Source organism: Nothobranchius furzeri, chromosome 4 (assembly GCF_043380555.1).
Source record: "Nothobranchius furzeri strain GRZ-AD chromosome 4, NfurGRZ-RIMD1, whole genome shotgun sequence".
NCBI classification, from domain to species: Eukaryota; Metazoa; Chordata; class Actinopteri; order Cyprinodontiformes; family Nothobranchiidae; genus Nothobranchius; species Nothobranchius furzeri.
Window position 1 is genome coordinate 74246433 of NC_091744.1, and position 24399 is coordinate 74270831.

At 41.7% G+C, this 24399-nt stretch overlaps 4 protein-coding genes across 5 annotated transcripts; 2 read left to right on the forward strand and 2 right to left on the reverse strand.

Moving 5' to 3' along the window:
• The first annotated feature begins 16 nt into the window (after window positions 1-16).
• Window positions 17-7948, forward strand: LOC107388975 (titin). Its single transcript, XM_015964804.3, has 4 exons — window positions 17-178; window positions 598-697; window positions 968-7228; window positions 7310-7948. Exons 1-4 carry the CDS (start codon window positions 158-160, stop codon window positions 7342-7344), a joined length of 6417 nt encoding a protein of 2138 aa, XP_015820290.3. The 5' UTR covers window positions 17-157; the 3' UTR covers window positions 7345-7948.
• A 1072-nt stretch (window positions 7949-9020) lies between these two features.
• LOC107388978 (calcium and integrin-binding protein 1) lies at window positions 9021-10692 on the forward strand. The gene is made up of 7 exons (XM_015964809.3): window positions 9021-9283; window positions 9527-9561; window positions 9657-9756; window positions 9868-10021; window positions 10103-10221; window positions 10329-10417; window positions 10501-10692. Exons 1-7 carry the CDS (start codon window positions 9233-9235, stop codon window positions 10520-10522), a joined length of 570 nt encoding a protein of 189 aa, XP_015820295.3. The 5' UTR covers window positions 9021-9232; the 3' UTR covers window positions 10523-10692.
• LOC107388977 (RCC1 domain-containing protein 1) lies at window positions 10636-13068 on the reverse strand. Of its 2 annotated transcripts, none has more exons than XM_015964808.3 (8): window positions 12783-13068; window positions 12517-12711; window positions 12276-12435; window positions 12080-12201; window positions 11901-12002; window positions 11459-11620; window positions 11352-11381; window positions 10636-10987 (listed from the first exon to the last, which is right to left on the reverse strand). In XM_015964808.3, exons 1-8 carry the CDS (start codon window positions 12979-12981, stop codon window positions 10821-10823), a joined length of 1137 nt encoding a protein of 378 aa, XP_015820294.1. In that variant the 5' UTR covers window positions 12982-13068; the 3' UTR covers window positions 10636-10820. The 2 variants fall into 2 exon arrangements, with proteins under 2 accessions (XP_015820294.1, XP_015820293.1); XM_015964807.3 differs by having other exon boundaries at window positions 11901-12005.
• Window positions 13069-13233: 165 nt separating this feature from the next.
• On the reverse strand, window positions 13234-19854 carry unc45a (unc-45 myosin chaperone A). Its single transcript, XM_015964806.3, has 19 exons — window positions 19693-19854; window positions 19397-19592; window positions 18333-18508; window positions 18167-18256; window positions 17912-18079; window positions 17654-17822; window positions 17360-17530; window positions 17094-17265; window positions 16706-17006; window positions 16536-16630; window positions 15661-15802; window positions 15384-15524; window positions 15168-15295; window positions 15026-15092; window positions 14830-14943; window positions 14641-14756; window positions 14373-14490; window positions 14144-14299; window positions 13234-14046 (listed from the first exon to the last, which is right to left on the reverse strand). The coding sequence occupies exons 1-19, from the start codon at window positions 19714-19716 to the stop codon at window positions 13777-13779; spliced, it is 2814 nt and encodes a 937-aa protein (XP_015820292.1). The 5' UTR covers window positions 19717-19854; the 3' UTR covers window positions 13234-13776.
• Between the last annotated feature and the right edge of the window lie 4545 nt (window positions 19855-24399).

Consider the following 24399-nt stretch of genomic DNA (forward strand, 5'->3'; position numbering starts at 1 on the left):
AGTCTCTGCAGGCTCATAGAGCTAAAAGCAGACAGTGAGTTGCAGAGCTGGACGTCGACTGACGAATTTAACAGTTCACCACAGCTGAAGTTTCTTCACTAGCTCTGAGAGCAAGGAAAATTTTAGTCCACTTTCAACATAACTTGAATTCAAAAAGATGGAAACAACCAAAAAGGAGGTAAGTACAACTGTGTTTTGAATAATTGTCTTGTGTATTGTGTTAAACTTGCTTTTAATGTGGCCCGTTGATGAGCTGGGTGACAAAAGCGTTTTTGTAGAAAGACATTTCTTGTCTTTAATGTAAAATGATTAAGAAGAAATTCAAAAGTAAAAAAAAAAAACAATAAACTTTAATGCAGAGCAAATGTCAATCTGCTCTAATGAAATCCAGAGCTATTTTTTATCATCACAGTGTTTTGTTAACCTGACCAGTTCTGAAACTCGTGTAATGAGGTTATTGTAAACCAGTTTAATGCAGGTTTTGATATAGCTTATGTTTCAAAGAGGAGGAAATAAAATGGTTTGCAAAGATAACATGGATGTTTGCTTGTTTTTAATCTAAACCTTTTGATTTGTTTGTACCACTTCCTCTTGTAGATGAAAATCAGAGTTGAAGACAACACTCAGACTCCAAATATAACCATGACAGAGGATTCTAAAGTAGGAGTCTCATTGTCCTCCCAGGGCTTGTCCCAAGGTATGCAAGTGCATTCAGCCTGTTTTCATATGAGAGGCCATTTTATTTTTAAAATATTTAGAAAAATTTAAACATAAATTCACAAGCGTTGTATGTTTAAGTACGGAATATAATGTACATTCATTATTTATCATTAAAACTATCAAAAACTTTTTGTAACCTTAAGTTTATTCAACAGATTAACGTGTACATCCAAAGGTATTTGTTGTTTCAGCTGCGATTGATTGAATTGCTACACGTTAAACATTGCTTGTCTTTTTTTCACCCCAGGTCATCCAGATTCCTCTGCAGAACATCCTCAAAATAACCTCCAAGTCCAATCTGCCTCTGTGACAGATAAGGAAGATGCTATTAAGCCAAAACTCCAGATAAGTTTGAGTACATTCACAATCAAGAATGGTGAAGATCTAAAAATAGAGATTCCAATCACCGGGCACCCTGCGCCAAAGATTGAATGGAAACAAGATGGTCAGGCCGTTAAGGAAACTTCAAGGCTAGAGCTTATAACGAAAGCATCACTGACTGTCCTTCATATCAGACATGCTGCCAGGGAGCACTCTGGTCGGTATTCTGTCATAGCGAGCAACAATGCGGGAAAATGCACTGGAGAAGTTGCTGTGGTTGTTCTTGAAAGACCAGACCCACCAACAGGTCCAATAAAGATTGATGAAGTCAGCTCTGACTATGTGATTATCTCTTGGGAGCCACCAGAATACACTGGGGGCTGTCAGCTTGACAACTACATAGTAGAGAAAAGAGAAATCACAAGCACAGAGTGGCAGACTGTGTCAGCAACAACAGTAAGAACCACAATCAAAGTTACTAAACTGAAGACAGGAAATGAATACCAATTCAGAGTGTTTGCAGAAAACAGGCATGGAAAAAGCACAGCCATAACCTCCCCAGTTGTAATGGCCCAATATCCATTTAGTGTCCCTGCTGCTCCTTGCACTCCCTATGCATCCACAGTGACCAAGTACAGCATGGTGGTCGAGTGGGAGCCTCCAGCCAGAGATGGAGGAAGCCCTATTATCGGCTACATCATTGAACGTAAAGAGAAGAACAGCATTTTATGGACCAAGCTGAACAAATTCCTTCTATCCGACACTCGCTTCAAAACAAGTGGCCTGGAAGAAGGTATTGAGTATGAATTCAGAGTCTTTGCAGAAAATGTTGCTGGTTTGAGTCCATGTAGCAATACATCTGAATGCTATGTGGCAAGAGATCCCTGTGATCCACCTGGAAAACCCGAAGCTGTTGTAGTGACCAGAGACAGCATCACACTTCAGTGGGAAAAACCCAAATATGATGGTGGAAGCACGATTACAGGGTATGTTGTTGAAAAGAAGGAGCAGCCTGATGGCAGATGGATGAAGGCAAACTTTACTAACGTTATTGAGAATCTCTTCACAGTTACAGGTCTGACAGGAGGTCAAAGTTACGAGTTTAGGATAACTGCTAGGAATGGTGCTGGTGTTTGGAGTATTCCATCAGAAAGTCTAACCATTCTCGCTCAGGACGTTATTGAAGCGCCCACTGCATTTATTAATCCTCAGTTTAAGAGTACCACTGTTCAAGCAGGGGAAAATTTTGTTGTTGATGCTGATTATTATGGGAAGCCTCTTCCAGAAGTTAGATGGCTAAAAGACGGAAAAGAAATCGAGAAAAGTACCCCAAGAATGGAGATAAAAAGCACCATCACTCATACAACCCTCACAGTTAGGGACTGCACACGTGTGGATGGCGGACACTATGTCCTGAGCCTCAGTAACCTTGGTGGAGCGACCTCTATTTCCGTTAATGTTAAAGTCTTAGATAAACCTGGTCCTCCTGATGGACTTCTGAGGGTGAAGGTTGTGAGTGCGGAAAAGTGCAATCTCCACTGGAGTCCCCCTCTAAACGATGGAGGCTCCACTATCACCCATTACATCATTGAAAAAAGAGAGACCAGCCGAGTCACGTGGACAGGAGTAGACCCTCACGTTGAAGCTGTGAGTTACAAAGTGACAAAACTGGTGCCTGGCAAAGAATACATTTTCAGAATTGCAGCAGTGAATAAATTTGGTGTTGGTGAATTCCTGGAATCTGAGCCTTTTGTTGCACAAAATCCGTTTAAAACACCTAGTGCACCTTCAACTCCTACAGCCAGCGCTGTGACTGGTGACTCAGTAGTACTGACGTGGGAAAGGCCTGAGAGTGATGGAGGCTCAGAGATAGATGGCTACATCCTGGAGAAGCGTGACAAAGAAGGCGTCCGATGGTCCAAATGCAACAAGAGGAGGCTAAATGACTTGCGTTTTCGATGCACGGGGCTTGTAGAAAGACATTACTATGAGTTTAGAGTTCTTGCAGAAAATGCTGCTGGTGTGGGTGCACCTAGTGAGCCAAGTGAGTATATAAAAGTGTGTGAGGCCACTTACCCTCCTGGCCCGCCTACTAACCCTAAAGTGGTGGATTATTCCAGCAGTTCTGTTTCTCTGACTTGGTCAAAACCCATCTATGATGGTGGAGCGACCATCAGTGGATTTGTTGTTGAGATGAAAGAAGTAGCAGACGATGAATGGATCGCATGCACTCCATCTGCAGGTGCACAAGACACCAGCTACACAGTGACGACACTGAGAGAAAATTCAAAGTACAACTTTCGTTTAAGTGCAAAAAATTCTGCCGGAGTTGGCGAGCCCGTTGATCTGCCTGGGTCAGTTGTAGCAGCTGCTAAATTAGAGGCACCAGAAATTGAGCTGGACTCTGCTCTAAGGAAGATCGTTAACGTGCGAGCATGTTCCACCTTACGACTCTTTGTGACCTTCAGAGGAAGACCAGAGCCTGAAATCAAATGGTCTAAAGAAGGTGGCATTCTAAGTGAGAGTGCTCAGATTGAAGTAACAAACTCCTTCACTGTTTTACTGATAGAGAACGTCAACAGAAATGACAGTGGAAAGTATGTGTTAACGGCTGAGAACTGCTGTGGCTCCAAATCGACATTCATTAATGTTAGAGTCATGGACTCTCCCAGTGCGCCAACAAATTTAGAAATAAAGGATGTGAAGAGGGACTCTGTTTCCATCTCCTGGGAGCCACCTCTTATTGATGGAGGAGCAAAGATTTCCCACTACATCGTGGAAAAGCGAGAGGAGTCTAGGATGGCGTTCACAAGCGTCAACAGCAACTGTGTGAGGAATTTTTACAAGATTGACAATCTACAGGAAGGTTGCTTCTATTGCTTCCGTGTCCTTGCAGTTAATGAATTTGGCACTGGATTGCCAGCAGAGACTCCCGAGGCGGTTAAAGTATCCGAGGCTCCTTTGCCCCCTGGCAAAATCACTCTCAGCGATGTAACTTGCAATGGTGCAAGACTCTCTTGGGAGAAGCCTGATCATGATGGCGGAAGCAAAATCACATGCTATATTGTAGAAATACAAGCCAAGGGAGAAGATACGTGGATGAAATATTCAGAGAGTAAAGCACAAGAGGTTCTTGTTAATGGGTTGATACAAGGAAAAGAGTACTTCTTCAGAATAAGTGCTGTGAATGAAAAGGGAACGAGTGAACCAAAATCCCTGTTGACGCCTGTTATGGTGAAAGACACTAGTGCTGAGCCTGTTATTAACCTGCTCACCAATACGTTTAGTGTAAAAGCAGGAAATGATCTGAAGATCGATGTTCCATTCAAAGGTGTGCCATCACCAACTGTGGTCTGGAAAAAAGAGGGCAATTTGCTGAAAGAGACAAGCAGAGTAAATGTACATACATCTGAATCGATGTCTCAGATTACTATCAAAGATGCATCCAGAATTGATCTTGGTGTGTATGAAGTAATCCTGACCAACTCTATTGGAACGACATCAACCGAAATCTTTGTGAGTGTTTTTGAAAGGCCCGGACCGCCAAGTGACCTCGCAGCAGATGAAGTGAGTGCTGACTTTGTGTCGCTGTCATGGCAGCCCCCACTTTACACTGGTGGGTGTCAGATAACTAATTACGTTGTTGAGAAACGAGACACTGGCAGCTCATTATGGCAGACTGTGTCAGCAACAGTGGCGAGAACATCAATCAAAATTTCCCGTCTGACACAGGGCATTGAGTATCAATTTCGTGTTGCTGCAGAGAATCGATATGGAAAGAGCCAGTTTATTGAAACAGAAGCTATCGTTGCCCAGTACCCCTTCAAACCACCTGGTCCACCAACCAACCTCCATGTTATACAAGCATCAAAGTCTGTGATGGTCATTGCTTGGAGCAAACCAGACTGTGATGGTGGCAGCCCCATTATTGGTTATCATGTTGAAAGCAAAGATCAAAGCAGCATTTTATGGACAAAACTAAACAGAAGCCCAGTATCCGATAACCAATACAAGGTCTCAAGTGTTGAAGAGGGGCTGATTTATGAATTCCGGGTCTGTGCTGAGAATATGGCAGGTGTTGGACCTTGCAGTCAGACATCTGAACCTGCAACAGCAAGAGACCCATGTGACCCACCCACAAATCTCTCAGTCACTAATGTAACAAACACTTCAGTTTCACTCTCATGGGACAAACCAAAATATGACGGGGGTGCTAAAATAACTGGCTACATTGTCGAGCGCAAAGAACTGCCAGATAGCTGTTGGCTTAAGTGCAACTTCACAAACTTGCTGGACACCTTCTTTGACGTGACTGAGCTCACTGAAGGAGAGCAATACGACTTTCGGGTAATTGCAAAGAATGCAGTTGACCTCTTCAGTGCACCGTCTGAAAATACAGGACCTGTTACTGTGCAGCATGATGTAGAGCCACCCAGAATCATATTGGATGAGAAATTTAGGCAGGCAGTGGTTGTAAAGGCTGGGGAGCTTCTAAGAATAGATGCAGACATTTCTGGGTGCCCTAATCCAACGGTGTTCTGGTTGAAAAATGGAAGAAATATTAGCACCAAGGGAAGGGTTGAGATAACTGTGACAAAGGGCCATACCACTCTTCTTATTAGAGAGGGGGTTAGAAAAGACTCTGGACAGTACACTCTAACCCTGCAGAGCACAGGTGGCACCACATCTAAAAGTGTTACCTGCAAGGTGCTAGACAAGCCAGGCCCTCCTGCTGGACCTCTGGAAGTATCTGGTCTGTCAGCAGAAAAATGCACCCTGTCATGGGCCCCCCCTCATGAGACTGGTGGTGCAGAAATCCTGCATTACATTGTTGAGAAGTGTGAAACCAGTCGTGTTTCCTGGACCCTTTTATATGGGGATTTGATAGCAACAACTTGCAAGGTGACAAAGCTACTTAAAGGGAATGAGTACCTGTTTAGAGTGAAGGCAGTCAACAAATATGGGGAGGGTGAGACACTGGAAAGTGAGCCAATCAAAGCCATTGATCCCTTCACTGTCGCTTCCGCTCCAACAGATGTTGAAGTCACAAGTGCTACCAATGAAGCTATGACCATCTGCTGGAAGAGGCCTGTTTCTGATGGCGGAAGTCGTATCAGTGGTTATATCATAGAGAAAAGAGACAAGCACGGTGTTCGCTGGGTCAGGGTCAACAAGAAACCCGTGTATGACCTACGTGTCAAAGCCACTGGCCTGCATGAGGGGTGCGAGTATGAATTTAGAGTATTTGCTGAGAATGTTGCTGGTCTCAGTGAGCCTAGTTTACCATGCCCTCTTACACTAGCAGAGGATCCAAAGTCCCCCCCCTCCTCTCCAGCAAAGCCCACCATAGTTGATTCAGCTAAGTCATGTATCACTCTGGCATGGAACAAGCCATTTGATGGTGGAGCACCAATAACTGGATACAAAGTTGAATTCAGAAAAATAACAGAGGAGAATTGGACTGTTGGAGTTCACAGCACAGACAGAACAGAATTTACAGTAACTGGTCTTGCAACAGGAGAAGAGTATATTTTCACTGTTAGAGCCATTAATAAAATTGGTATAAGTGAACCCAGCCCTGAAACAGATCCTGAAGTAGCCATGGACAGAGAAGAAATGCCTGTGTTCAACATTAACCCAGAAATGAGGAAGACCCTGCTTGTTAAAGATGGCAGCTCCTTCACTTTGTCTGTGCCTTTTTCAGGCAAGCCGACTCCCAATGTGTTATGGGACAAAAAAGATGTGGATCTTAGAGTAAGAGGGCTTATCACCACCAGCAGCTCTATCACATCGATAACGGTGGAAAAGGCAACTCGTGACGATTCTGGCAAATATACCATCAAACTACAAAATGTAGCCGGATCCGCATCTTTAACCCTGAACGTTAAGGTTCTGGATTCACCTGGTCCTCCTTCCCAAATAACAGTCAAAGATGTTACCAAGACTTCTGCTACCATTACCTGGGACATCCCTGAGAACGAGGGGGGAGCCCCTGTGAAGAACTATCTTGTAGACATAAAAGAAATTAGTAGAAAAGGGTGGACAAGACTCACAGATAAATGTCGTAGACTGTCCTACAAGGTATCTGACCTGGAAGAGGGAGGGATCTACTACTTCAGGGTCACTGGTGAAAATGAATATGGCATTGGGGTTGCAGCTGAGACCAAAGATGGAACAAAAATGGCAGGTACATCTGGAACACAACTATATTTTACCTCAACTGCACAGTTTTACGATGTTTAAACATTCTGATTTTATCTTGTTTCAGATAAAACAGACTGGGAGACAAACCAAGGAGTTTAACTTGTTTTTAGAGTTGAGCTACACATCGCTTGATCATCTGAAAAAGATTCTCCTTCTTTGTTGATCTTCAGTACATTCTCTTCTTCCAGCTCTTGGAGAGTACAGATGCTTTTTTCCTCCTCTCCTCCCTATCTTATCCCAAGGCTCTTTGTCTGTCTTTGGGTGTACGGCACTTCTGCATTTCTTCTGGAAAACTGGAAATTATTAAAAATGGACCTGGTCGGTTCGTCTCTCAACGCGATTGACAAAATTTTTTCAACGATGTGAACGGGAGAAGGGGCTCCCGGATGCCCCTCTGGGACAGAGCCAGCTGGGCATATCATGGACTCCTGGAAACAGTGGAACCTGATCTGCCTCGCTCAACTGTCTGTAGAGGATTCTGAAGACGTCTGGATATTCGTGGTGTTGGTGTCAGGTTTCGTGCTTTTTGGCCTGAGTGGTTACCTGACTTACCGGAAAATTAATGAGCTGTCGAGGAATATTGGCTCGCTCCCGGAGCTCAGGGATGGATTACACCACGCTGTGAACGCATAAACTCATATAATTGTCGAGATGAGTCGTAAGCTTGGAACTTTGGCTGAGATTCAGACTTTGGCACAGAAGGTGGATTTGATCAAGGAGAAAGTTGACGGATCAGCACGGATTGGGATAGATAAATTACGCCATTACTGGATTTAGAGGGGTTGAGGACCAACAGAACTTTAAGACAGAGAGGAAATGATCTCTGTCTGGCCCCAAAACAAGTTCTTATCTGAATCTGGTGTCCTTGAGCCTGTGAGGCTGAAGAGATTACTCCCCCTCAGAAGAAATGTGGAATGCTGCCATCGCCATGGTAACTCTGTCTCCCTATCCCAGCCTGGGCGGGACTGTGACCGGTGAAGGCCGTTGAATCGCTCTCTAAACCCAACTACCTCCCTCCCCTGTCCAAACAGAGGTGACGAGCGCTGTTTATCATGGCTGCATGCACTGATGTGTGGACAGTCCCCAACCCTACCTCCCCACCTAGTGGACACTTATGTTGTGTAATGTTTGAAGTCTGTTGCATTTCTGTCTGAGGTGTTTTTTACATAGCGAAGCTGCCCCCCTGTGGAGGGTAACTCTGAAGTGCCTTTTTTTTCCTCCACCTGACTCAATCCTTATATATAAACCCTCTGATCTCTATTAAAGTAGCACCACTCGGGTTGCGAATGACCACAGTCACCAATTCTTGTCATGTGTCTATGACTATGTATATATGTCTGATCTCAGAATTGTGTGAACTGAAACTCTAATGTCCCTCTGGGATTAATAAAGTATCTTTGAATTTGAATTGAATTGTCTTTCATAAGATGTTTTTTAAATACTAGTATGCACTGAGTAAAATTAGCATATTTTCTCACAGTGAATTACCTAAGAATTTTCATAAAGCTAAAAGGATAAATTATCAAGTTTTAAATAAAAATGAATGGCAAGTGCTTAAAATAATAAAAGTGCATGTTTTTTCTTTACAATTATAATAAAATTATAATGCACTGATATGAAGTATTTTTGGTTTTAGATAATTCAATAAAAAACAGACCATTTCTTAAAATAAATGCTCCAAAAGTTTTTAATATTTGACAAATAAATAGTTGTAACACCAGGGTTATCAGAGGAAAAGTAACTTAACGTGTGTGCTCCATGAAAGGGGCAAAAGAAATGTTTTTTTATTTTACGTCATTTCAGCGTTGGCATTACATGAACGCGCCCAAAGATACGGGAATGCGCCTGCACGAACCCGGAAGTAAGCAACAACAAACTAGCTTCGTCGCCGCTCACCGAGCAGCGGATTATTATTGACCACAGTGACATTTTAACAGTCTTTGCTTTCAAATATATAAGTCAAATATTTTAATCGAAAAAGTTTGAGATGGGAACTACAGCGAGTCAACTCGGAAAGGCTGACCTGTCAGAATACCAGGTAAGTGTTTATCGTGTTATTTGCTGTAGTCCAGCAAATGCTGAAAACTTAGTTTTACAGAGTATATTTATACTAATCACACTTATCAAAGGTTTTGAGATAAATACGAAATTAGTCAGAATTTCAGCCAGGATAAGAGCAGACGCTTGTTGCATAGAAGCTAAACGTTGGTAATGCTGATAGCTTTGAATCAGAAAGGGGCTTGTTTTGACTTGTACTCATCTACAGTACATCTGATTTTAGGAGCTGACTTTCCTGACTAAACAAGAAATTCTTCTGTAAGTTACAGGTTGTATGACAACTAAGAAAATGTAAACTATTCTTATAGATCATGGGATAGATGTCTGATTTATTCCTGTTTTTTCCTAATAAGTGCTCATAAGAGATTCACTGAGTTGCTCCCCAAAGAGGAAAAAAACTCAACAAATGCCAGAGTTCCAATGACAAAGATTCTCACGCTGCCTGAGCTGAAGGTAACAGGAAATTTCAGTAGAAGTGTGGCAACGTTTCTATTTATTGGTGTAATCTTTATAGAGGAAGTGGATGATCTAATAAAGTGAACTTTGAACTTGTTCTCGTCCTAGTCTAACCCTTTCAAGGAAAGAATCTGCCTGGTTTTCTCAACAACTAACCCAAACGATGGAAGCTTCAGCTTTGACGATTTCCTGGATTTTTTGAGTGCCTTCAGTGACTCGGCTACGTTGGAAATAAAATCCCACTATGCTTTCCGTATATTTGGTAAATGTTGATAAAACACGAGCTGGTCAGTTTTTTCTTAGCTGCACTGATCTTGTCTGATCATTAGCTTTATATTTTCAGACTTTGACAATGATGGGACCCTCAGCTGTGGCGATCTGGAGAAGCTGGTTGACTGCTTGACTTATGAGTCGGAAGACTCGCGTCTAACCACTGAGGAAATGAGACAGCTCATAACTAATGTGAGTTCACTTCGACTGTTTTTTTTCTCTCAAAGATGCAAGAAGCACACTCCAAAGAGATGCTCTGAGGCATCATCTGGGCACAAATGAATCTTGCTTTTGTTTAGATCCTTGAAGAGTCAGACATCGACAAGGATGGGACGGTGAATCTCTCGGAGTTTCAGCATGTCATTTCAAGATCTCCAGACTTTGTCAGGTGGTTTTCCCAAAATAATATCTGACACATAAATCTTGAGGAAATGTTTTCTAATCATCACAATTGTTTTTTTCCCCCCACAGTTCTTTCAAGATTGTGCTGTGAGGCCTTGGAAATGGCCAACTTTTAATTTTGTTTTTAGTGAAAAACTATACTTGCCTTTAAATTTTACTTACTTCTGGATTTTACTCTTATGATTTTATGAATTGTTTGTGAAATTTATATATATATATATATTTTATAACATCTTTAAAATAAAAGTTTAAGGTATTAGATTACTAAAGTTCTTCATTGACACAAATAATTTATTACAAAACATTTTCCACAGCGTAACTTTCTGATGTAATTTAGACTTCCTTGTACGCCGACCAAAGTCCAACGTGGGGGCAGATTCAGGGGATTGTCAGGTATTTTTGAGATCAAGTACTCCCTTCTTGACGGCGGCAGTAAAAGTGTTCCACGGCCCACACACCACATCGACAACATGCAGGTCCTTGGCCTTAAAAAACTCCACACGTCGCGGTTCGTCTAAACTGTTAAATGTCTGGTGTCCAAGTTGGCCGTATTCTCCTGGGGGACAAGAACAGAAAAAGAATAGCTTAATATTTGCTGATAATATATTAAATTTCAATTTGAGTTGATATCCTGTTGTAAGAATAGAACAACTTTATTGTCTGACACCAAGCGGTTACAGAAATTTGTCTTTAAGAGGGCTCATCGTCATCCACCTCATCATTCACACTTTCATAGAACAGTAAATACAATAAAAAATCATAAAAAACTAAAAACACAGATATAAGCTTAAAAGCCATAAAACCAAAGATGCAACTATATGCCTAAAACACATCAAATCATTTGCGGGTTATTGAAGTTCTGTGTCTGTTGAGGGCTGTGATTGTATTTAGATTCAACACTTTAGTGAGATCGAACTTACCCCATCCCCAAGTGAACAGACAGCCTGAGGCTGAAATAGAAAGATATGCTGTATTAATGATGCCCTCATTGAGAAAATGTTTCAGCTTAAATCTATATCTGAGGTACTTGTTACTGCAGCCGTGTGCCGGGAACCACAGCTGGCTCTTTGGAAGTCAGATGATGGATTAACATCCAGCAGCGCAGGAAATGCTTGGATGGAAATAAATACTTCTTCGTGTTTATCTCCATCATGTGGCTCCTCTTCTGGCGTACTGACATCAGACAGTTCTGTATAAAACAAACCAATATATGTATGTGTATGTATATATATATATATATATATCTCAGAATTTTAGATAATTAACCTCAAATTATGATAAATGGCCTGTACTTGTATAGCGTCTTTCAGTCAGAGGACTCTAAAGCGCTTTACAGTGTTTCATTGATACACACGCACACACACACACAGGTTAAGTAAGGTTCTGTTGTTTTAAACTTTTTTTTTTTTTTGCAATCTCAAAAAAAAAAAAAGTCTAGAATCTAACACTTGAATTTTCTAATGCCAAACCTGTTGGTTGAGCCTTTTTCTGCTGTGGAGCTTTTTGTAGCCCTCGTGACGGAAGTCCCAGCTGTCCGCTCTCATTCCAGCCCCACACATAGAGGTCACCTCCTTCTAAGAAGCACAGTTACTATCTATCATTTATTTATTTTTACTCGTGTCTTTGATGTAACCCTTTTATTTAATACCGCTGATGCAGACAGAGTGCCAGCCTCCTGCAGCCACAGAGCTCATAGGCACGCCCCACAGAGCCTCTACTGTCCTCGGCTCCTCCTCGGAGACGAGTCCCCCATGTCCCAGCTGACCATGGCTGTCAAATGAGCACATTAATAAATGCAGAAGAATGGGGCTCCGATTTTCATTATAAGTCAGTGTTGGCATCACCTGCCCAGTCCCCAGCTGTAGACAGCTCCAGGGGCAGTCAGAAGGATGACATGATCTCCCCCCAGAGCCAGGCTCTTGGCTTGCAGGTGAGGAGCCAAGGAGCGGAAGATGGGAGGCTTGGAAGCTATGTAACCACCAGGTACCAATGGCAAATTCACACCTGTATGAAAATGACAGAAAACATGTAACAGCATATTTGTGGTGATTTTCTGATGTTCAGTACACTCAAATATCCAAATACCAGAGCTCTCTGACTGGGGGATGATCTCCATGCTCCATAGTGGAGTTTTATCTTTCCTCTGCACATCCCAGGATTCAATTCGGTCTGGGAAGGCAAGAGTGAGGTGGGATTCACTGATGATTGCATCTCTGCAGCCCCTGGTATCGTTGGAGATGCTGGATGCAGAAAAACCGGCCAGCCACACACATCTGCTCTCTAAAGAATAAGAAAACACTAGTTTGTATCCGCATAAAGACCATATTCCTGTCAAATAGGTAGAAACCTACCGTGCAGACATGCTCTTCGACTCCAGCTCGCCCTGATCTGACATGTCTTCAGGCAGCAGCTGTGGTCCACGTGACTCCGTAGCTCTACAGGGACGCTAACTTTGACTTCTCCGACCGCGTCGCTGGTTTCCTCTTGAACAGATTTCTCCTGGACGCATATTTGTCCAAAAGCATTGAAGCCGAAACCAAACCAGCTCATTTAATTCGTTCTTAAATCCTAAGAAAGTCTCCTGAGCGACGAAACGCAGGAATCAAAACACACAAAGAGCGGAAGAACCCGGAAGTAGCGCGCATGCGCAAATGGTAAGTTATTCTTTAGGGGGATGTTCAAAGCAGAAATCCATGATTTCAGTTTTTCCTCCATGTGTAATTGATATTCCACTGATGTGTTAACAGCATCTTGTTGGTTTACACAACCATACCTGGATGCAACAGACATGAGACAGGACGGTTAATTCCAATAGAAATATTTATTTTCAATCTGTGCACACTAATGAAAGACACACAAATCACACATTTAAATCTCTTAGAATGTAGTGAAGTAGTAATAACTGAAATAATGTATTATAAAAATGACAAGCACAAATATTCTAACTAGTGATGGCGATGCAAAATATGACATCCGGCTGGTTGTGAAATAAAATGATTAGCCAGCATGTTTGTGTAAAAATGTTTAAACCATCTAGGAATGTCCTCTTTATTAAAGAAACTCAGTTTGGAATAGAATGATTGGTCGACGAGAAAAAAAAAGTGCAAGGGCTGGTCTATATCCTTACAACCAGCTCCAAAAACACAATCAGTGAAAAATTCTACATTTGACAATATTTGTGTAATGGTTTTACAGTTATATATTAATTTTGTTATTGCTTCACTGCTTTTTGATTTTAAAAAGTTAGGAAACACATTTTTTGGTATAAATGAAATGACTCCCATTTTCAAATGAAATCTAAAAGCACTTAAGACAGCAGAGAGGCACACCCACAACTGCAGCCCTTCATTTGCCCTTTTCCTTCTCCTCCCTACTTTGGATGATGCCGTACTCAATAGCTTTATCCAGACAGTCCAGAGCGATCTTGGAGACAGGATCCACTGTCCCCTCATTTGCGATGACGGAAAGAATCTCCATAACTTCGCTCTCCATGAGGGTCTCAGCCAGGCTTTTCTCTGCCTGCATCATGTTCTGAACAATGACCACTCCACGATGCCGTAGGTCAGGAACTTCACTGAGCAGCAAAGCCTGCAGAATCTCTAGCCAATGGGTTGTCTGAGAAGAAAAAAAACAAACAAACAAAAAAAAAAAAACAAATGTAAAGAACAGATTATTTAGTTTTTGTGTAAATTAAACGTCTAGTTTTTCTTACAGTTTCAGGGATGCGGGTGCAGAGCTCAGGCTGTTCAGCAGTCAGCATGGCCAGAGTTCCTGCAGCAGCTTTCCGAAGCCTTTCACTCTCTTCGCCACTGTAAAGCACCAGCAGCTTCAGCCGATCATTCCCTGTGGCTAAGTACAGCTTCTGCACCTGAAAACACAGATTTAGGCTCACACCGTTCTCAGACTGAGTCATGGATTTTATCATTTAACACGAGTGTTACCTCTGAACTCAGAACTAGATTACACATGCACTCTGTAGAAGACGCTCTGATCAGGTCGTGTTCCTCAAACATGTAGCCTTCAATTTTCGGAACAGCTTTTTCTTTTATGATCTTCTGTCTGAGACAAAATAAAGAAATTAAAGTGGTGGGTTTTGTTTTTGTAAATTTTAACGTCATGAGGGACGAGTAGAAAATATTAAATAAAATTAGAAACATTTCTCTGTGTTTAGGTGTGCTTTTATGAAGTGACTGCCCCCTAGTGGCCAACCTGAGTCTTTCACTAATGCCAGCCAGGTTGGTGAGGGCCATCAGTGCTTCGAAGTTCTGCAGCATGGTGCACTCCAGTCTCAAAAGGTTCACAAGTGGGCGCACGACCTCATAGATCTACAAAAAAAGCAGATTAAATAAGAAAAATGTGTTTACTTGGCGTAGTCCGAGGTACTGTCAGCATTCCTACCCTCTCTCCAGGAAAGGCAATCTCTGGGTTAGACGTGATGGCTATTTTTGCGAGGGCTTGTGCTGCTTTGACTTTTCCTACATCTGTGTTGTCAGTTGCAAGAGGAATCAAAGCCTGTTTAGGACAGCAGAAACATAAATCACCTTCTGAAGGGAAAATTCAGGATCCGTTCTAAAAATTGATCACGCTGTTCTACCTTTCCTCCACCCTGAGCCACTACAGTGCCTCTGTCTTCCTGCCGCTCCACCAAAGCCAAGAACACTCTGCCACGACAAAGTGTGTTGAGATATGTACAAAAAGAATAGTCGGAGAAAAGACGTCTGCTTTTCACTTCCTACCTGGAGATACATTCCTTACAGGCTTCGGTGAGGGCCGGACTCTCCTGTTTGACCATGCACACCAAGGCAGACACGACACCAGCTTCCAGGAGCTTAACCACCCTTTTCTCCACAAAAGAATGTGCATCCTGACATGAGAAGGCAGCAAAATTAAAGCAAAGAGACACAAAGTGTCAAGACAAATCAATAAACACTGGCATAAAACTTTTGCAGCACCTTGGGATGCTCCTCAGGGACGTGTTGTTTTGCATACTTGGCCAGCTCCACCATCTGAGGGTCTAGTTTCTCTACATCATAGCTGTTGGTGCAATTCACCAACGTAGAGCCCACGGCAAAGAGAACGGTCTTATCTTCAGACTGCATGGACAGAAACACCAAGTATGAAAACACTGTCGTGGATGGTATTGTAAAAAAAACCCCAACAAAATGTGTAATTTGACTTCATTTTTTTTTACTTGTATAAAAAAAGCTTGAATAAAAAGTGATCAGTGACCTTTGCTAGTTCAAACATAGCCAGGAGAGCATTTTTGTCCTCTACAAAGTCTTCTTTCACATCAGCGTCAAACGTGAGATAGGCGAGACCTTCCACAGACCAGCGACGAGACGTTGGCGGCAAAGACTCGTTACACAGCCACCTAACGGACAGGAAATAAATATGCTCCTGACTTTAATGGCTGTTAAACTGTTGTGTTCAGTCAGAAGTTAAAATCAAAAATAGCATCTCCCTAAATCCATAAGGAGTTACCCCTTCTTTCCACAGGAGCCGTCAGCAGCACGTTACTGCAGCAGCACGTCATAGCTGCTGATAGGAACCGCTGTGGTCAACAGAACCTTTTCCACTGGAGCCGTCAGCAGCGCGAGTCGGACGCGTCTCAGGAGCAGCATGTCGTGGCCCTTACACGCCGGTTCTATTTTCTACGCGCGACGCCTCTGAAACGGGTCAAGTTCGACATTTTCGGGGAAGGAAAGACAGGAAATCGGACGCGGAAACGGAGCGAAGCTCCCGAGATTTTCAGAATAAAGAAACGTACTGCCTTCCGGTTGCTTTACTTTAAAAAAAGTTACTAACTGAGCGTCCCCGTGAGAAGTTATCACCTAGCTAGTGGTCTCCTTTGTTTTTCAGGTCCGTATTGGCGATTATGAAACGGACAGAACATAAAACACAAACCATGTTGTAGTTTTCTCCTGCTTGTTGTTGCGTTTACTGACGAAGTCACTCGTGTGACTTCGTGCTCTGTCTGTGACAGCTGCTCCCCTGCTGCTTCGCGTCTCGTGGGAAGGGCCAAGCAGCAGCTTATGCGAGCGAGACGTGCTGCCGACGGCTCTGGTGGAAAGAAGGGGTTAGTCTTTTAGCACAAGAAAACATACTTCCTGCACTGCTTGGCGAGCTTGAGTGTGGATCCCTCTGCAAACTGCTTCATGCTGAAATCTGTACCTCCTGCTGATCCGAGCTTGCACAAACCCTGTAACAACCCACACAAAACTGTGGGTTCCATCTTTAATTAGAAATATGTTCTGCACCTGTCGACAACACTTACCACAAGGGCTCTCACACGGATACGATCATTCTCACTCTTCTTGTAGAGGTCCTTCAAAAGGGCCACGCCATTGGCTGTGATGAAAGACGCTCGCTTGGCTTTGCCCGCCGCGTGGATAAGAGCCTCCACCGCTATCTGCTGGTGAATTACATGTTTGGAAGCGCAGAGAGAGATCACAGCATCCATCATTCCTGACATTTCCAGAGTCCTGTTCCCCACGTCACTCGGACCTTGGAGGAGCACCGACACGGTCTGGATGGCACGCAGCTTTCCTTCCAGCCCATGCTGGCTAAAGTGCTGCCTGTTCAGAAAAAGAAAACAATTAATTTTAAGAGTTTAATTTGGGGTGGATTAAGGCTCCTAGAAATATTTTTTGTAAATAACTTACTGAATATACTCTTCACACAGTTTGCTGAAGTTCTCCCTCTCTTTGTCACTCTTCAGGTCATCGTAGAGTTTGCTTAGCAGCACGGAGCAGCTCATGTGAGTGTTGTCCGTAAGAGGGGGTCCCTCTGAGAGCTCAGGAACAGTCCCAGCCACCTGCAGGATTTTCTTCAGCCCTGCATGAGATTAGGCACCACATTCCACATTTTTGTGACCGTAAATGCACGAGGATGAGACGAACACACGACCGCATGCAGGTGAGTTTCCTACCTTGGTCTATAACCCATAAGGCAAGAGAGTTGTCAGGATGCTTCAAAGACTTGCGGGGAACTTGTTTAACAAGGAGGTTGATGGCACTGTCCCTGCCCGGTCCTGACACATCGGGCGCAGGCATCATCTCTAGAAGGTGGCGCAACATTGAACGCAGCTCCTTAGATGGTTCTGTGTAGAATTCAGATGGAGATTAAACATGGATACAATCAAATATATGATTATAAACATGATACAGTAGATCTGCTTTGAGCGGATCCAGCTCCTATTATAAAAGCAAATAGTCAAACTCACCAGGAAGGATCGCTTCGTCCTTTCCCCTGATCTCTCTTTTCATGCCCTCTGTCAAAGCCTCAAACATCACCTGCAGGAGGTGGCAGGCGGCCAAAGACACAGTGGAAGCTCCTGACCCCATTACCGCACACAGCTGGTCCATTCCCAGTTCATTCACTATCGCCATCGTCTGGAAATAAAAGGCAACAGAAGAAAATCAGCAAACACTCTGCTGCAAATAAACAACTTTAAAGACGCCGCACTGATGGTGACACTTACTCTCGACTGATGTCCCGTGCACAAACCAACTAATGTCCTGAGAGCAGAAAGCACAATGTCCTCCTGCTTCGACTGAAGAAGATTCTGAGTTAGCTTCATCCCGTCGTTGCGGAAGATCTGCTCAGCTCCCGCTTCCTCCCGAGACAACACCACCAGATTCTGAGCTGCCTAAAAAGTTGCACGTATTGTACTGATTTAGTAAGTGTTGACAATAAAACACACACCAAGAGTTACAGAGAAGTGAGCAATTAGCACCTTCTGTCGATCTGAATCTTTAGCAGAAGCATCTAAGAGGAGGGAGAACATCTGCTGCACGCGTGCATCTGTGGAGTTTAGTTGAGCTGACTAAAGGGTTGCAAACATGGGCTAAAATTAGCATCTGCTTCTTCCAAGACAAAACTCCTAATCAGTTTCATATCACCTTTTGCTGCATCTGTGTTCCCAGTTGTCTAAGCAGATCTTGAAAAGCTTTGTTTTTAGGCTCGAGCTGCGCACACGTCTGAGCATCCAGGAAAGCCTGGTCGAGCCGACCGAGTTTCTGAAAAGCCTGAGCCCTCCGAAACCTGGCTTTCACATCGCCTGGGTCAGAATCAAGTGCTGCAAACAAAGGAAAACACCTGGAAACATTTACTAAAGTGGTGCATCTAATAAAAGCTTCAACCAAAGAACGATTTGTACAATACCCAGAATAATGAGCCTTAGCAAACAATAATCTCCTAATTGTCAAGTGTTTTGGGAAGGTAGTAGAGGCTCTGTACCGGGTATTGTTAATATGAAAAATGGAATCTCCATGAATTCACTTTTATGTATTTTGCAAGGCTTTATTTAATATATCTCACATTGTTTTGATTCAAACCGAGTCTGCTACATGTTCAGAAAAAGGCAGGCATGCCACAAAATGATCTGCTTTCCAGACTGTGAGATGTCCAGTTACATAGTGATGCCCACAAAGATGTAGCAACAGCTAAATGCAAATTAATACTATCAAATTTAAAGGCCGAAAGGACAGTTTGTATAAGCAGAGTTCTGTGTGACTAAATAAATGGAAATGTAGTAATTAATTTGTTTCCATGGCAATGGTAAACAGCTTTAATTTACTGGTCAATTTAATTATTTTAAAAATCAAGTAAAACTGTTGTATTGATGCATTATTTAATCTGATTGGTTAATGTGTTTTATTTGATGATCTGAAAAGTCTGCAGACTTCTGATCTGCATACAAGATGAGACAAAAAGAACACTAAAAACACCGAAAATAAGCCAGTACTTATACTGTTTATTTTTTACATAAGTAATTTTACTTGAGTAGATATAATCTTGTGAGTATTTTGCTAAATAACCTACTGTTTACATACCTAGCGTGGTAACTTTTTATATTTATTATGTGTGGTGATCTACAGTCTCTTTCATAAATGTCCCTGCGATTTCATGGCCCCATAGAAACTTGTGCGCTCTTATTTATGCAAATTAAAGAGAAGTGTCCGACCTTTGGAGGCATCAGCCTCCGCTTTGCTGAAATCCTCCAGCTTCAGGTAGCAGGCGGAGCGGTTACGGTAGAGGACAGCACCGTCAGCCCGGCTGTCAGTCAGCTTTAACGCCTTGGTGTAACAGCAGACAGCGCCCTGCATGTCTCCTGCCTTAAAGAGAGCGTTCCCCTCCTCCTTCAGGGCTGCTGGGTCCTCCTGAGTTCAGGGAAAAAAGGTGAGTAACGGTTACCCGGACGGGAAACTTCTAGAAAAATCGGAAATAAACAAACCGAACGGCTCGTTTCAGCTTCCTTACCATTTGTTTTTCGCTCCCACTCATCTTCAGATCCGTTCAACACAATTCGGCGCGTCGTAATGTGACGGAACAGTTGTTTTTATTTCTCTAAATTGTGATTAACAATGTGAACTTCAGTAAAACATCTTGCTGCGCTTCCAGGTGTTCGTAGCACATTGATGACGTTTCACACAAGCCCCTCCCCTCTTATTTGTCGCAGCTTGAACAAAAGAAAAAAAAGGAAAACACCGACTGCTTTTACTTTATATGGTTATATTCACAGACATATATATTGTCTATGTCTGTGGTTATATTTACATCCTGGGGCTTTTCCCAGTCTGCACAGGGACATGTTGTACTTCTCAGGTAACAAAAGAAACAGAAATTCAAATTTAAATGTAGGAAAATGTTTAAATGTCCCAGCCAGGTGATCTTAAAGCCACTTTGTAATCTTGTTGTTTTCAGACTTTATGATTTTCTTTACAGACTTTTACTGTTTGCAACACATTTCTGTCCAATAAAATTCTATCTATCTATCTATCTATCTATCTATCTATCTATCTATCTATCTATCTATCTATCTATCTATCTATATATATATATATATATATATATATATATATATATATATATATATATATATACATACATATATAAACATTTTTCTGAGTCTTTTTAACGTTTAATCGTAGGCACGACAACTATATTCAAATTTCTTTAATTGATTCAGTAGAAATGCCAATTATAACAAAGTTTGACACACAAAATATTATTTTAGCATTCAATTCAATTCAATTAAAAATACTTTAATAATCCCAGAGGGAAACTGATTGCTGTAGTAGCTCAGAATAATAATAATGATCAAGTCGTCAAAGAGTTGTACAATGGCTGTTGGCAGGAAGGATCTCCAGTAGCCGTCAGTGTTGCAGCGAAACTGAAGAAGCCTCTGACTGAAGACACTCTTCCGTTGTCGGACAGTCTTGTGAAGAGAATGCTCAGGGTTGTCCATAATTTTCTTGATTCTATGGAGAATCCTTCTTTGCATTATCTCCTCCAGTGGTTCCGAAACTGCCAAAACTCTGGCTGAGTCCTTGAAAGGGCTTGGAGTTCCTCCATCTTGTTGGCCAGTGATCTCACACTGCCCATTATGATCGATGGAAGAGGTGGTTTGAATTTCCTTTTCCTCTGTCTCCGTTTTGCTTCCGCTCTGCACCCACGCTTCTTGCGTTTTAGCTCATTTGGGATTTGTGGCTTCAGTTTGGGTATTATTTCAGCCTTTCCAATGTTAATCAGCTGCTCCTGATTTTAAACCAGACTGTTGCCATGGTTACACATCATAACAAATACTCAAAAAGTGAAAAAAGCTAAAAAATAGCAGTAAAAATCCTCCAAGCTTCACAGCACCAGAAACAGAAAAGTAAAGTGTCCAAAAAATACAGTTTTTCTTGAGAAACTAGAAGAAAAAATGCCCAAGAAAAGGCAAAACGTACATATAGTCAACAGAGCTACTCCAACATGCAGCCACCCAGAGCAGTGCATGTTCCGTAAAAAAACAACAACAAAAAAACAAGATGATTCCCAAAGAGTTATTTTTTGACAAATGAAGCTGATTAACAGAAGGCTGATGCAAATTTCAGGTGTGTGCTTAATGACTTCTTGACTTTTAAACACATCACATTTGCTGTAGATAGTTTATATACATTTTTTTTTTACTTGACACTTATTTTAGTCAAGTTTCCAAACTAAGATCACCTGGCTGGGACATTGTTTAGACAGTGATTCGTTTTAGAGTTTTATTGTGTCATTGTTTTAATGTGCTCTTAGTATTCATCATGTTTTCTCTGCTTTTAATTGAGATTTTTATCCTTTGTTTTAGCTCCTTGTAATGGGTGTGTTTTGTTTTAGCCTGCAGCACTTTGGGCAGCTCCCATGCTGCATTTTAAATGTGCTATATAAATAAACTATGCTAAGTTTCCAAAATACTCTGTAAAAGTAGTGCACAAGGACTGGACAAAAAAACGAAAACATTGAGTGAATAAGCAGACTAATTTCCGGAACTGCATGTTGGAGTAGCTCTGTTGACTATATGTAAGTTTTGCCTTTTCTTGGGCATTTTTTCTTCTAGTTTCTCAAGAAAAACCGTATTTTTTTGGACACTTTACTTTTCTGTTTCTGGTGCTGTGAAGCTTGGAGGATTTTTACTGCTATTTTTTAGCTTTTTTCACTTTTTGAGCATTTGTTATGACTCGTAACCATGGCAACCCGCTGGTTTACAATCAGGAGCAGCTGATTAACATTGGAAAGGCTGACATAATACCCCAACTGAAGCCACAAATCCCAAATGAGCTAAAACGCAAGAAGCGTGGGTGCAGAGCGGAAGCAAAACGGAGACAGAGAAAGAGGAAATTCAAACCACCTCTTCCATCGATCATAATGGGCAATGTGAGATGACTGGCCAACAAGATGGAGGAACTCCAAGCCCTTTCAAGGACTCAGCCAGAGTTTCGGCAGTTTCGGAACCACTGGAGGAGATAATGCAAAGAAGGATTCTCCAGAGAATCAAGAAAATTATGGACAACCCTGAGCATTCTCTTTACAAGACTGTCCGACAACGGAAGAGTGTCTTCAGTCAGAGGCTTCTTCAGTTTTGCTGCAACACTGACCGCTACTGGAGATCCTTCCTGCCAACAGCCATTGTAATATACAACAACTCTTTGATGACTTTATCATTATTATCATTTTGAGCTACTACATCAATCAATTTCCCTCTGGGATTAATAACGTATTTTTGAATTGAATTGAATTTGAAATCCAAAGAAAAACTTTCAGAAAGTCTGAAACTTGCTGTAAAAGATCTGGCTCTTGCTGGGAAGGTATAAAAAAAGAAGTTGTTCATATTTACTCACAGTGTGTATTACACTGTCACACGTATTATTTTGCAACTTGCAGGGAAACCCACTGAAGGAAGTATCCTATGGTATTTCAGTATCAGTCCTCTGGGAACTCTCAGTCACACTATTGTTGTTTGTCTGCTGCCTGGGAGATGAGATATGGTTCCCTTTGGGACTTTGCATTCAGGTACACCTGTTTAAACTCAAATTACCATGGATCCTTTGTTAATTGGGAAGAATCTGCTGCCAGGACAGTCTCTGAGTCCCCTAAAGAATCAGCTGCATGTAAGATCACAAACAAAGCAGATCTGCAGGAGATCTATGAGACTCAACAAACAGCACCAGTGACTCAAGCTCCAAAAAAACCTTCCCAAATCTCAACAAAATCAAAAGCAGCTGTGCAAACATTTGTTCCCTATCTCCACTGTGTTTTGTGAGAAATTACTGGTATATTCCCTGGAGCCGAACCTAATAACACCTTCACACACCTTCATCAATGCACTTTGAATGTTTTTGCAGATCCTATTAAAAATAATCAGTCTCCTGTGACCAGAATTAAACCAAAAACACTGCCATCTGTTCCTGTCTTGCCCGCACAGGCTGCTGATTAATTATTGAACTGTTAGCTCATCTCCTGTTTCTAAACACAAAAAGCATCCCCGAATGAGCCATCAAAACAAAAAGATCATGCAAAGCGCCAGCACAATCCCCTCAGTTTGTTTTTCAGGTATTAACCTGCACATTAGGAGTAAGAGTCAGGCTCATCTTAAATTTTGATTTGATGCTGGAGGCAGGTGGCAATGTAAAAAAAAGTACATTACATTGAAATATTTGTGGTATCAGTTGTGTTTTTTAACAGTGCCTATCAAATATATTTTGATGAAGTTTAAAATGTTTCTTTTTCAAAAAAAAAAAAACTTAGACCAGTTACTGATGTTGTATATAATAAGGAAATTGTCTCTTTCACTGACATGCTTATCGAGTTGTACTAAATAATTCAGTTAGGAACACGATTGTGACTAAAGACGTCACGCTAGACTGAGCCTATAGGTGACAAAGTTGCACAAAAGGATTGTAATACTTTACAATAAAGTTTTCTTCTCTCTTGAGCAGTATTGGGCAATACCGGATCAGAATTTGTTTTTTAAAGAAAACATTGATGATCTTGAATAAGCATTGATTATTTATGTTTTTAATTATGCTGTTCTAAATATCCACACTCCATATCAAAATATGATGTTTTGTTGTGTTTTTATTGTAGTTTTTTTTAAAGGAATCCTATTTCTTCTTGTTCACTCAGAAAAATAGATGATGGACATTTGCAGGTCTAACACAAAGAGTGTGGCTGATTAAAAACAGTCACAATAAAAGTTTCTACCACACTTTTGGATACAAACACTACTAAATACAGTTTGGTATTTTCCCTAAGAAAACATATAATTTACTTGTTCACAAACACAAACACAAATACTTTTGAAACTCAAAACTTTGACCTGTACGCCAGGTAGTGTTGGCACTTTTCAGTAGATTTTTCAGTGTTTGAATTTGAACATAATGTAAAAACTGAGCATTTTATTTTTTTAAAAACGTTTCAATTTTTTAAAAATGGTCATGTGATTTGGATTCCGCAAATGCAATAAGATTCAGTCTATTTATCTTTAAATTGTATAAAACACCCCAAAATCCGGAAGCATGATGAAAGGTTGGTGCACGCGCACAAAGCCATGTTTTCCCAGAAAGCTTTGCGGCAGCTCAGCGTTGCTGAACGCTAAGATGCTAAGCTACTTCTGTAATCAGTCAGCCTGCAGCTAAAAGCGCTCACCGACTGTTGGACTAC

Bases quoted from the DNA above. Each gene is read 5' to 3' on its own strand.
- LOC107388975 (XM_015964804.3), top strand. From the start codon at position 158: ATGGAAACAACCAAAAAGGAG. The intron at 698-967 runs GTATGCAAGTGC...TTTTCACCCCAG, and splicing joins CTCCCAGGGCTTGTCCCAAG to GTCATCCAGATTCCTCTGCA. The intron at 7,229-7,309 runs GTACATCTGGAA...ATCTTGTTTCAG, and splicing joins AGATGGAACAAAAATGGCAG to ATAAAACAGACTGGGAGACA.
- LOC107388977 (XM_015964807.3), bottom strand. From the start codon at position 12,981: ATGAGCTGGTTTGGTTTCGGCTTCAATGCTTTTGGACAAATATGCGTC. The intron at 12,202-12,275 runs GTGATGCCAACA...CTCATTTGACAG, and splicing joins TACAGCTGGGGACTGGGCAG to CCATGGTCAGCTGGGACATG. The intron at 12,006-12,079 runs GTATTAAATAAA...TGTGCTTCTTAG, and splicing joins GCACTCTGTCTGCATCAGCG to AAGGAGGTGACCTCTATGTG.
- LOC107388978 (XM_015964809.3), top strand. From the start codon at position 9,233: ATGGGAACTACAGCGAGTCAACTCGGAAAGGCTGACCTGTCAGAATAC. The intron at 9,562-9,656 runs GTAAGTTACAGG...TTTCCTAATAAG, and splicing joins ACTAAACAAGAAATTCTTCT to TGCTCATAAGAGATTCACTG. The intron at 10,022-10,102 runs GTAAATGTTGAT...TTATATTTTCAG, and splicing joins CTATGCTTTCCGTATATTTG to ACTTTGACAATGATGGGACC.
- unc45a (XM_015964806.3), bottom strand. From the start codon at position 19,716: ATGAGTGGGAGCGAAAAACAAATG. The intron at 18,080-18,166 runs GTGCTAATTGCT...GCAACTTTTTAG, and splicing joins AAGATTCAGATCGACAGAAG to GCAGCTCAGAATCTGGTGGT. The intron at 14,944-15,025 runs GTAGAACAGCGT...TGTCCTAAACAG, and splicing joins TGGCTCAGGGTGGAGGAAAG to GCTTTGATTCCTCTTGCAAC.